Source organism: Lissotriton helveticus, chromosome 5_1, assembly GCF_964261635.1.
Source record: "Lissotriton helveticus chromosome 5_1, aLisHel1.1, whole genome shotgun sequence".
Taxonomy (NCBI): Eukaryota; Metazoa; Chordata; class Amphibia; order Caudata; family Salamandridae; genus Lissotriton; species Lissotriton helveticus.
This window is the reverse complement of record NC_136065.1, coordinates 1,812,167,777-1,812,180,641: the sequence shown is the minus strand read 5'-3', so window position 1 is coordinate 1,812,180,641 and position 12,865 is coordinate 1,812,167,777. Positions and strand designations below refer to the sequence as shown.

Here is a 12,865-nt window from a genome sequence, read left to right as displayed (position 1 = left end):
TGGCAATACTGGTGCTTGTTTTTTGGTTTATCATTAGTAAGGCTTGTCCTTATTGCCCTAGAGCCTAGACCTAGTTTTGGTTATAGGAAAATAAAGAAAGCAGAGCATAATCCTCGCCTCCGAGTCCTTAATAGAATTGAAACTTTCCTTTGTGTCTACTAGGAAATTTTTCATTTTGAGGAAGGCAGGCGTGGACACTGGCTCATATCTTTATCCTTCAAAGTTAGCAGCTGTAGGACAACAGTGGCAGATGATGCTGACTGCGCTGGAAAGAGACTGAATGCCTTCTGGTGGCAGTTCTCAGACTCTTGCCGAAGGCCACTGATGGACTAAAATATAAATGCCTGCCTTACGAGAGAAATCAGGGAAGAGTTTTTGCCCACTGCCGCTAAGGTTAACAAGTATTGGCAAAGCCTATTAGAGAGCTAATGGCTTTGTCAATGTTTTTGTTCACCACGTTACATAGCAGCATGCGCTCTAAAGTAAAGCAAGAAAAACGCTATAACTTAGTCAATGCTGGCCGTGTTGTAGCGCGCTTTTTTTTTTTACTTCAAGCCATGTTGGTTGTAAACATGTAAAAAATATACATGTAAAAAAAATAAACATGTTAAAAAAACAAAAACGCATTATAGTCATCTGGCCTTCAGGACCAACAGGCTACTGCTCGTCACATGCGTACACTGATTATTTAATCACACCAGAGCCGGGGCACAAACTGGGAAATACACACACAAAGACACTCAAGAACTCCACACTCACACTTGAAGAACATACACGTTTTAAACAAATCTAAAGACTAACAATATTGGCAGGAGGGTGGGATAAAGAGTTTTTATCTATGTGCAACAGGCAAAGACACACAAGCGACTTGTCAACAGGGAAAACAGCTAAGCAGAGGGCGCAACTATAGGCAGGTCGGACTCGAGATCGAGAGAGACAACGCTGCATATGTATGGATGCTTAGAAAGCACGTGGATAGAACGATGCATAAGTGGGTGAATGCATGCATGGCTGGATATACGAGTTGATGGCTCCATGAGCTATGGGTGGATACATAGGTGTATGAATTCATTGTCTTTGGCTGCATGGATACATTTGAGAGTGTGGGTGGATGATGGGTGAATTCGAAAGTTTTTTTGAATGCACGGCTGGGTGGATGAATGGATGGATTTGTAAAGTCTAGGCTGATTGCTGGATGAAAGAAGGACAGACTAAATATAGGTAGCTATAAAGATACAGATGCAGGCAAATAGCTCAGCGAGTTAAGCACCTTGATGACGTCTGTGTGTTTACCTTCCCCTCATCTTTCCTAGATATTTAAAATGCAAAATATTGCAGAGGGTAATAGTAATCTTTGAAAATTACAGTGCTTCAAAAAGGCACTTTTGGAGATTGAAGGTGATATAAAAAAGTACGATTGCAGAGAAATAGATGGGTGGTTTCCTAGAGAGGGGCAGGGCGAGTGATGGAGCTCTAGGACGCAGAGGTGTCCCCTAACCTGATTAGGCTGCAGCAGAGTTGATGTGGCCTCTGTGGTGTCTTGGGCCCTAGGCCCACATGCTGACTGAATGACCACACAGATGCACTGTATGTGGTTCTGCAACTGGCCCAGGGCACGTGCGCCTGGCCCCTTTTATTTGCAAGGTCACCTGACCGGTGACGCCTGTGATGGGCGGGTGTACAGTGTGGGGTACAAACAGGCAGAACAATAGAGCGTGTCCAGCAGGACACTACATCCCTCCCAAACTTTAATGAAAGAAAAACAAACAAAAGTCCAACCTATAAGGAAAACAAATAAACAATACACAGCACCAAATTATTCTCTTCAGGCCATCTGCCAGGCAGCGCTGGAGCTTTGGACCGCATGGTCAGGATACTTTAGTCCACCATGGCGATGTAGTTCAGACCGGCCTGGTCTCACGGTGTGGAAGTCTATTTACATTGTTCTAATAGCAGTGATCTGGAGCGTGGTGACGTCCACTTTGGAGATCTTGCAGGCGGTCAGGTTTCGGTGGACGACAAACCTACAGCTACTGAGGATGACCTTGGTGAACGAGGCCCTTCCTTGGAGGTGACCTACTTGACGATCTTTCCACTTCCCAATAGCCGAGCAGCTTCAGTCTTGCCTAGATTCCTCTCTCACTGGAGTTTCCTGAAGGGCCTTCCTGTCTGGCTGCCATGGAACCGTGTGGACTGTGCAGGCTTCGTGAAGGCCACACGAAGGCGTTGCTGAGGAACTGCCAACAGGACCAGAGCCAAGTCACTCATGTAGCCGCAGAGGGTGGTGTCTCAGACTGGGTGTTCTCACAGTCAGGGCTCAGGTTCTGTGCCTTCCTCAGATGGTCTTTGGGTGACCAGTCTTCATCTGTGACCTCCGTGCTTCCTGGTGCCTATCGTGGAGCTGCTGCAGGCATCTCTCCGATCTGGATTCCCCTCTCACAGGAATTCCGTTGAGGCCCTTGCCCCTGGATTGCCACATGACCGTGTGGGCTGTGCAGGCCTTTTGTAGGCCGCACCAAGGGGTCGCTGCAGAACTCCCAACAGGGCCATGGCCGAGCCTCGTGTAACCCCAAGGGTGGATGGTCCAAGGGTTAGAACGCTTTTCTTCAGCAGGCTTCCAGTTCACAGGAACACACAGAAGGTTCCTGGGTGGCAAGCGTCCCACAACACCAGGAATGCCTCGTTGAGCTCCAGCTATCTCGAGTGGTTTCATCCACTCTGGTGGTGCGATGCTCCTTTGATGTTCTTGGTGATGATGCACTTTGGATGACGAACAGGCTAACTTTCCTTCAGTTGAGCAAACAGGCAGCGGTCTCTTGCTTTCGGTGCCCTCATGGATTGAGGAGGACTGGAGGGACTTTGTGGCCACTTTCAGTTGTCTTCCAGCAGGTGCACTTTCTAGGATTGGTGCTATCGATGCCAAGCAGCCGGTGACAGGTTAGAGGATGGTCGAACTGCAAAGCGTGGGGCCTGGACGCAGATCGTGCTTGCTAGCGGCTTACGGTTGGTCCTCCCGCAAAGCTGTCTCCAGTGACATCTCTGCACCCCGGTTGCTGGCTTGTGCTGATTAACACCTTCTCCAGTGCTGGCACAAGTCCTCTGTCCTGTTGCTCTTTTTCTTTCCTTCTTTCGTGCCTGTGGTGGTTGTTTGCCCTGTGGCGTCATGCCACTCTCCTTCCTTTCTTTGTGGCTTGGCGTCATTCCACGCTCTTCACCTTCTTCCGACCAGGCTCATCACTGTGATGTGGCAGCATGCCACATGTCTCATGTTTGCGCCACATGGACATTTCGCTGGTCGTGTCCTGTTCTTGGGAAGGTCTTTCCTTTTCTGCGGACCTGTCGCAGGTCTGTCCGGTCAGTAGGACTTGCTTCTTCCTTTTGAGGACCTTTCACGGGCATCATCCCCTCCTCAGGGATTTCCGCTGTGGTCCTCTGCCAGGATGGCAGGTTACCTCTTCTCTCGAGGGTGTAGTGCTTGCGCCTAGATCTTGCGCCGTTGTGGCACCTGTTCATGCCTCCATGCAGGCATGCTCGGTGGGGACGGTCACTTCATGTGACGTGCTCCATGCTTGCAGTACAAATGTGGCATCCGGCCCAGTGTTGCCTGTCGTCCGAGCACAGGTTGCTGTGGCAGCTTGCCACGTGGAGTGTGCAACTCTCCTCTTGCCTGTCTTGGGTTGCAGGCGACTACGTCTTGAGGCAGTGTTAGGGAGGACACTGCTTGATTTGGCCCACGACAGGGCGTGGCTGGAGCACTGGAAATGGGGAGGCTCTCCATGGTGCCTTCAGCGTTGGTTCTTCTCTGGAGAGGTCTCTCTCTCCCGGGCACCTGCCCTAGATGTCAGGTCCGCGGGTGTGGCCTTCTGTGCACCTCTGGCTTTGTGTGCTCAGTCCTCTTCATGGGCGCCCACTTCTGGCACTTGGTGTGCCCATTTTGTGGCTTGTGGTGGCATCAAAAAGCCACTGGGGGTTGCGCGCTCTGCACCCGTCTTTCTTGTGCTTTAGGTGAGGATTGCTACCTTGAGACTTTGCTGTCTGGTTGCTCTTCTTTCCTTGCTGGTGTTGGCTGTCTTTAGCGTCGCTGCTTGTGTTTAGCTCTGCATTTCTTGAGGCTTCTTGCGGGAGTTGTCAGTCTCTCCCCCTCTTGCAGCCAGCGACAGGCCGCATACGTGGGGCATGGTCCTCACTTGGCCTGTCTCTCTCATCATACCTTGCAGAGGTGGCAGGCAGTGCTCTGGTCTTCCTCTTGCAGAGTTCTGGGATGTAGAACTGCTAAGGCCAATCCCACGTATGTACCTTGGTATGCTGGGCACTGCAGGTGCTAGCGTTGCAGGTTGGCTTATACTTGCCATGAGTGACTGTTTGGATTGGGCCATTGCCTTGCTGATAGAGTCAGTGTAGTGCTTTATTTTCGTGCTGTTATCGTGCTTATCTTGCTGGCGGCCTGTGGAACGTGGCTGATTGTCTCTTGCGGAGGGAGGCCAAAGGTGCACTATCTAGTCAGTTTCTTCTCACTTGCAGTTGCATTGGGCATGTTCCAGCAGGCAGTGGTGGCAAAATTGCAATGTGGGGGGTGGTGTTGGGGGGGAGGAGGGGAGGGGGGAGTGTAGCACTCTGCTCATGTGTGTGCCGATTATCTTTGAGCCCTGGGGGTTTGCTGTCTGCCCCGTGCATAGGGTGTTAGGGGCAGTGGGGCCTTTCTCACTGTCTCTCTTCCAGTGCGCTGTCTTTGCCCTATGGGAAAACTACGCCAGCACTGCCAGTACAAGGGCACGACAGGTGAGGACGTGCAGCACTGACTGTTTTTGTCTTTATGACTATCAGGGGATGGGGAGCCACTCCCGTTGGTTCGGATTTATTTGTTTATTGCGTAGGTTCAGGTTGGGGTACGTGCCTGCAATATCTTCTGTTTTCTTTTGCAGGACTTTAAACCTTTGTGCTCCCTCTTTCACGAGGACGCGGTGCAATGAACAGCCACAAGGTGGCCGTGTCGCGCTTTTATTTACCGGTCCCAGCTCATTGCTGAGATTACGGCAGGGAAGTTCATATTTGAACAGAGAGGGCAGACTGCGTTCACTGCTGCAAGCATTTTGAGGAGGTAGGCAGAGGCACTGCGGGCTATTTTTGATTCACGGTGGGCAGTGGGGGAGGCTTTACTGTTGCCCAATTGATGGCCTGTGTCACTTTCTTGGCCATTTAGTGACACTGTGCATGAGGTCGTGGCAGTCACTTGCCATGGTGTGGTGTATTGGGCCGCAGCCAGGTGGCCTAATCACCGCCACTCTTCTCAGGCCGCCGCCCAGGTCAAGGGGTACCGCGACCTCCAAAAAAGGCAGAATGCCCAACGCCGCTCATGCAGACACGTAACCGCCATGCTTCATGCTCAATCTTTTTGGGCAGTGGCGGTCTGCCGACGGGCATCGATCTGTAGCTCAGTGTGAGATGCGGGCTATGTATTGTAGGTGTAGTCTCTCCTACAACAACATTAAAGTCTGTCTAATGCTTGTGTGGGGCGGTGTCACTTCTCTGAAGGCTGCTGCGGGAGGATCTTCAGTTGTCTTGTCATCAGGCTGGCCCTGCGTGGGCAGCTGGGTTACCCTGCAGGCCTGCACTAAGTCACTGCTCGGGGTGTGGGGGCGATCTGTGCTCGCAGCGGCAAACTCTCTGCGAAGTCCTCTCTGCCTCACTCACCGCTTGTGAGTGGCATTCCTTGTACGTGGCAGTGGCGGCCTGGGCCCGACTGCAGCAAGGGGTTCCTGCCGGCTCTCACTAGTGCGAAGGTGGGTGGGAGGGTGGCAGGGCTGATCCGTGAGCCTCTCACCTGTTGACCTCATGGCCGCTTCAGTGTCAGCACCATCCCTTGGCCCATGCAGTGGGTGCTGTTCGCCACTTTCGCAGGGGTTGGCGGCGCCGAGCCACCTCCAGTGCGTACTAGTGTGACGCTTCTCTTCCTTTTTCTCAGCCCACAATAGCAGGCAGCAGATGCTGGGGATGGCCTGTACAGGAGCTATTCTTCTCCCCTCATGAGAAAAGCACCAAGCGGTCGACCGCTCATGCAGGGATCGACCCGCTCGTCGCCACTGTGGTGGCTTGGGCCCTAGGCACACATGCTAACTAAATGACCACACAGATGCACAGTATATGGCACGTGCACTCGGCCCCTTTTATTTTACTGATCGGTGACGCCCGTGATGGGTGGGTGTAAAGTGTGGGGTACAAACAAGCAGAACACTAGAGAGATTCCAGCAGGACACTACAGCGGTGACATTCCTGCACCCTTACACGCAGTTTCTGTTTTCTTTTCTGCTCACGGTCCTTTTATATTTAAGTTCCCTTCCTCATTCCTCGCCTAAAGAAATCACAACACATTTTCTTTGGCAAGTCTGCAACTGCTTAGATCGCAGTAACTAGGAAGGTGGAGACACATTTACGAGATCAAACTGAACGAAACTCCATAAGAGGGCCATGGCAGGGCTGAGCTGCAACTGGATGGCATGCAACTACATACACTGAGCTCCAGTGTAGCCTCGACAGATATGTGGAGCGTGTTTTTTCCCAGCATTTTGTTCAGTGCCTGAATGTGACAGGAAATTGTATGCTTTTAGGGTCACAAACACTAAGAGGGGCTGAGAAGAGGTGTGTAACGGAACAGAGAACCAGACACCAAAACCATGGGGCGTGGCTGACAGAAGAGGATGCATAAATGGGACTTTTCATACTATACATATTCCAAACAGATTCCAAATAATGAAAATGTGTCAAAAATAAATACAGTGACTGCCATTTGCACACAGTTCACGGCCACCGCTTACACAAATGCATGACTGTTCTTCAAATAAAATCCATGTAGTTTATTGGATTATTGAACAGTATGGCTAAAATGTTCACGAGTTGGGGCGTGGCTTGGCTCCTGCCAAGATGGCCAAACTATAAGAAAGCTCCCATGAGCCTGGCGCCAAAGACCCGCAATCCGTTCACTAATCTGTCCTCATCAGAGCTGTACCCCCTGCACGCGGGTACAGGTGGCTGCGTTGCACCCCCATACAGGTGGAAAATTGGAGCTCGAAGTGGGATGGCGTGTGGCCGTCCCAGACAGCTTGCATAGTGTTGTATGGTGGATGGTACATAGGACCAGAGGTAGCCAAGTATTTCAATGTAGAGGTTTATTAGTCAAGTTCCAAGATAGTAGTTACAGGTTCCTAGCTAATTCAAGAGCTGGTTCAAAGCTGGAACAGAGCCCCACCAGGAGCTGCATCTTCGCTGCTCAGCCCACTCTCTCTAACTGTCATCCTTCTCCTCCATCAGGCACACCAACATTCCACGCAGTCATCACTCATACCAAGGTTCCATACATACACACATACACACTGGCTGAGCAGCATAAATGGAAGTACAACACATAGCCCGCAGAGAAGTGGTGCAGAAGCCTGGAGATGGCAGGCAGAAATGTGAACTAGTCAGTGGGGCATCCTCAAGAAGTTGGTGAGAGGGGACTCGGGGTGCTTGACAATCCCTGGAGCAGCGGGGTCGCGCGAGAGTGTAGGCAGGGCCTCCACCGCACCAGTGGGGCCCTGGGGCGAAGTAGGCGCCCCAGTACCCGCCATGAGGGCTGGACCACCCGCCCTTGGAGCGGGCACCCGCAGATCCGAAACCGCGGCTGAAACTGTGACGACGGAGCGGCCAGCTGTGGCCGAAGACCCCTATCAGAGCCCCTGGTGGAGAGGGCGGCATACTACAGCCTCGAGAAAACGAGTGAGGCAAATGGCGGGCGACCATTCTTAGGCAGCAGCCGCGCCTCTGCAATTTGCGTTGGACCTTGACGATGCATGGGTGGCCTGGGGCCGCCGGGGGGGGGGGGGGGGGGGGGGGGGAGGCACTGGGTGGCTTGCCCACAGGCCTGCCTTGATGTCCGGCTGCAGGAGGACACAAGGACAAATCTGTCCCTAGTAGAGTCCACACTGGGGCAGTCGGGGTCTGCGGCCAATGGCAATCTGAAACGTCGGGTGAGGGCGCTTTCGCGTCTGCCCCACCCCCGGTTGTTGGTCCATCCCCCCGCCCATCTCACCCTGTGGAGCCGCGGTTGAAGCAGACACGCATGACCTCCCCAGTGGCAGGAGGCCACGTGACCGGGGCCACCTGCGTCCCCAAGAAGCATATATTGAATGACATTGAGGAGACCCCCCGTCACACTTTGGATTCCCAGAGGCCCAAGGTGGTCACGGCCCGAGGGGCAGGCCAGTTGAGACCCCGGGCACAACTAACAAAAGCAGATTCGTGGTGGCGCCCTTGTGCCCAGCGGTGGCCAGAACACACCCTAACTTGTGGTAGAAGCAGCATCTGGAAGTCCTGGGGCAGGCTTGAGAACATGGCAGAACCGCTGGCCTCTGCACAGGCGAGGGGTTACAGTAGATCCCGTTCAACACACAAACTCGAGACCATAGAGCAGAGGTCTTCAAACTTTTTGATGTAGAGACCCCGTTCTCAAACCTTTTTAGTCGTAAGGACCCTCTTCTGACAAATAATTCTAGAACCTGGTACTCCTCATCATCGACAATTATCGACTACCATAAATGCCCCTGTTAGATCTGGCATCTTTTGGTGTGTTTCCCATGTCTTTTTGCTTTCTGACCGCCTAGTTTTGACTCTGTTTTTGCTGGTTTAGTCTCTCAGCGCACTTTCTCACTGCTGTTCAGTACAAGTGCTCCTATTGTAATTTGCATTATGGATTGGTGTTTCCATGATTGGCATGTTTGACTTACAAGTAGGTCCCTAATAAAGTGCACTGAGAGTGCCATGGCCGGTAAATCGAATGCTGCTGGTGGGCCTGCAGTACTGAAGGTGCCACTCAGCCAACATGTGAAGAAAGTTCAGTTCAGTCCTTTCACTGCCCAAGGCTGAAGTGGCAACTGCAGGCCTACCAACCCAGCAAAGTAGTAACACAGCAAAGGGACAGTACTCCTCCTTCCAGCTCCTCTTCTTGGCAGGTTCCTGGATCCAAGCGAGTTCTAAAGTTTTAGGGTCTGGGCCCCAATATTTATACTCAGTTTCTCTTTGTTCTCTTGGGCAGAGTGTGTCAGTGCTCAGTCCAAACCAGTTTGGTCCTCTCTGGCCCAGCTTCCCAGCAGGAGGTGGAGACAGCATTGTCCAAGGCAGACATTGACAATGCTGCCCATTCAGCTGCAAGGAAATCTCCTCCCACTACTCTAAATGCGGCCCAGGTATATTCAGCCAAGCCGTGACTCATCCATGAAAGGCAGGACACAACTCAACATCCCCCCCCCCCCCCCCCCAAGTGTCTGTCTGAAGAGAATGCACATCCCTAGCCCCTGTCACTCCAAGCTAGATAGTCAATGCACAATCTAGCCGAGGCACATAGGATGGCTAAGCAAGAAATACCTACTTTCTAAAAGTGGTATTTTCAAACCCAGAATATAAAAATCATCATTACTATAAGATGCCTGTCTACATTCGGAGTTCAGGCAAACTAAACTCCATTTCTCTATCTTGTCCCAATTGGGAAGATATACTTGTAAAAGGTTACCCAGTACTTCCCATTCTATCCTATGGGACAGATAGCCTTTCAATAAGGAAACACGAAATTATACTGTACTTCACTATCACAACATTTCCCACACACACCAGTACATGTCTTTCAAGTTTTCAAGTACACTGCACCCTGCCCATAGGGGTAACTCGGGCCTGCCTACCTTAGTTGTGACTCATATGTAATCAAAGGGAAGGTTAGTGCACAAGTCAACATGACAGTAAAAAATGCACGCAGACACTGCAGTGGCAGGTCTGAGATCCCTTTGAGAGGCTGCTCGTGTGGGTGGCACAATCAGTGCTGCAGGCCCACTAGCAGCATTTGCGTTACAGGCCCTGGCACTCTGAGCATGCTACTAGGGACTTACCGGTAAATCAACTATGCCAATCATGGAAACACCAATCCATAATACAATTTACAATCTGAGCACTTGAACTTTAACACTAAACAGCAGTGAGAAAGTGCGCAGAGACACTAACCCAGCAAATACAAAGTCAAAATCAGGAGGTCAGAAAGCAAAAAGACAAGGGAAACGCACCAAAAGATGCCAAGTCTAACACTATGGCAGGCAGTAGCCACTGGGATAGCAAAGCAAAATTTGTCCAGACTTTGGGGAGCGAACAGACCCGCAACAGTCCAGGAATGGGAAAATGACCTCAACTGGTGCCAGATGGCAGAACGCTGGATCTATCAAGGTCGGGAAGCCCCTGCAAATTTGGTAAGATTTGGGGACAATGGATACAATACAAAGGGACCTAAGGGAGGAGCTGGATGGTTATAAAGAGATGGGGCAAGGCAGCCCGTTGCTGAATGCATCAGTTGGTATAGCTAGCGTGATACATGGGCCGGATGTGATCAGTTTTGAGACAAAATGTGCATAGCCTCCCTGCGAGGGGCCCATGGTGTTTGTTAATCCTCCAAACAGTACTGTTGTGAATCTGAACAACTAATTAATAAAAAGAGTTATTAAAAAAATTATTCATGAGTTATCCCATTGTTAAATGTCATGATAGGCAGTGCATTTTGTTGTTGCTTGTTACAGACCGGAAGCTGTACTTGGTCCAAGCTCCATGGAAGGGACTACACACAGAGCCCCAAGGGGAAGCTGGAGGCAAGGAGGAGGCGCCATGCAAAATGAAGCAAGGAAACTGGAGTGCCATAGGAGCCAACCAATGGTAAATAATGGGCGGGTTCTATGCCCCTTTTAAGATTTTTTCTTTTTCATTACTAGAGATTTTGCAAGTACGGAGCAGGCGAAAACTAAACGCAGGAATAGTGCCACCAGAGTCAAAAGGTCTGAGCAAGCTAAAGAAAGGTCACAAAGAAATGGTGTCCCTTTCTCATACCAAGCATTCAGGATGTCGGCACTAAGTGTACACACCAGTAATCAAAATGGGAATGATTTAAAGTGGTTGTTAGCCTGAAAACCTTACATGATGGTAGCCATCAAGGACCACGGTTGCACAACCCCGGTATAGAAAAACTAAGGAAGGTTTGTTCAACTGTTCCTATTGTTTTTACCACAGTGTACTACATCAGGTGTTTCATTTATTTACTAGTAGAATATAAACACAAAATAACATTGCCGCTATAACCATCAAAACATATTTAGAAGCAACAAGAGCCCATCCCTTTTTAAACTTCCAAATGAAATTGCCTAGAGAAGTCAGCAAAGCACTCAGTCAATTTACCCCAGTGGTGCTCACAGCTATACCTTCTTTCTTCTCCTGAGATTGTGATGATTTTTCAGCTTCACACCATTTTGTGAAAATTTCTTGACAAACATCGTCTAAGGAAACTTCCTCCTAGGGGGAAAAGATAAGTTAGAGCACAGCTAGAATGTTAGCATTTAATGTTCAGTTATTCACCTCGTGCATAAAACGAGGTCATCCAAGTATGGATACAAATTGTGGAGCATCTTGTTAAGTCAAAATCTTTCACTTATTGGAGACTTAATTATTTGGGTAGAGGACATTTATTCAGAAACGTTTATTGTTCCTCACTTTTCTATTTAAGAAAAGTATTGTGTTTATTAACCAAGTTCAACGTAGACTTGCAAAGAAATGGTCCATGAGATTATCACTTAGCTTGGTTTATTTAAGGCAACATAATCTTGTTTGCCAGCCTACACAGCATTTTAATGGTAAGGCTTATAAATTAAAGTGTCCCTTCAGTTACTAGTGAGTTTAGGCACTCAGTAAGTGGTAACTGATGCACTCTGTCATTCATCCTTGCATTTGTGATTCCATTTATTCACTCATTCTTGCATTATCCCACTTACCCATCTACAATAAAACATACTCGCAAACTTAACAAGCATATAAAAAATAAATGAAAATAGAATAGTAGATAAAAAGGAAAAATTATGCCACCTAAAAACAGGGGGCATATGCTAGCAATAAAAAAGATACAATTATACCTATTGTTGTAAACACTGTTTCTACCTTCTGAGGACCTCTTACATTTGAAATGAGTGTTAGTCAAGTAATTGAGAAATGCATATTCCTAACATGTTTAGTTCTTCTGTTTCAGGTAAATATGTTAATGAAGCTTATGCAAATATGTGTGTGTTATTTAATCATTTCTGCTGAAACATATTGTTATATAAAAAGAATGAGTGGTAGGAAATTTGTGCAGGCATGGTTATCCCACACAGAAATATGAGGAAAATACATTTTTGGGGGGATTCTGGGTAAGAAAACATTGGGGGAACCACGCAAGACACCGTATTGGACTCCCCCAGGTGTCGAGTTTTCAAAAATGGCTTAGTTTTGGTAGATTTCCCTAGAAGGCCGCTGAGCCCGGGGACAAAAACAATGATACCCCCTTTCAAAACCAGGTTGTTTTGCGATAGATAATTTTGATGTCTCCACAATACATTTTGGGGCCCTCCCTGTCGCGGGCACTTGGCCCACCCATACAAGTGAGGTACCATTTTTATTGGGAGACTTAGGGGAAAGCTGGGTGGTTGGAAATTGGTGTTGGCCCAGTGATCCTACAACTTTCCCACACAGAAATATGAAGAATTTTTTTTAAGAATCAAAATGTAAGGTTTGCTGGGGATTCTGGGTAGGAAACCATTGGGGGATCCACGCAAACCACACTTCCCTTGACTTCCCCAGGTGTCTAGTTTTCAGAACTGTATAGGTTTACCTAGATGGCTGCCAAGCCCTGGGCCAAAAGCGCAGGTAACTCCCTCGCAAAACAATGTCTTTTTGTGAGAGATAATTTTGAAGTCTCCACAGTACGTTTTGGGCCATTTCCTGTTGTAGACACTAGGGGGCAGATTTATGAAAGCCTTGCGCCGCCGGTGCGTCACTT

At 49.3% G+C, this 12,865-nt stretch overlaps 1 protein-coding gene across 1 annotated transcript in view; it reads right to left on the bottom strand.

Annotated features, from left to right (window-relative positions):
- CCDC43 (coiled-coil domain containing 43) overlaps nt 1-12,865 on the bottom strand; it is a 101,505-nt gene that overhangs the window by 64,488 nt on the left and 24,152 nt on the right. Inside the window, exon 2 of the mRNA XM_078645156.1 lies at nt 11,259-11,349. Coding sequence (XP_078501282.1) covers nt 11,259-11,349 — 91 coding nt within the window. The remainder of the gene's footprint in view (nt 1-11,258; nt 11,350-12,865) is intronic.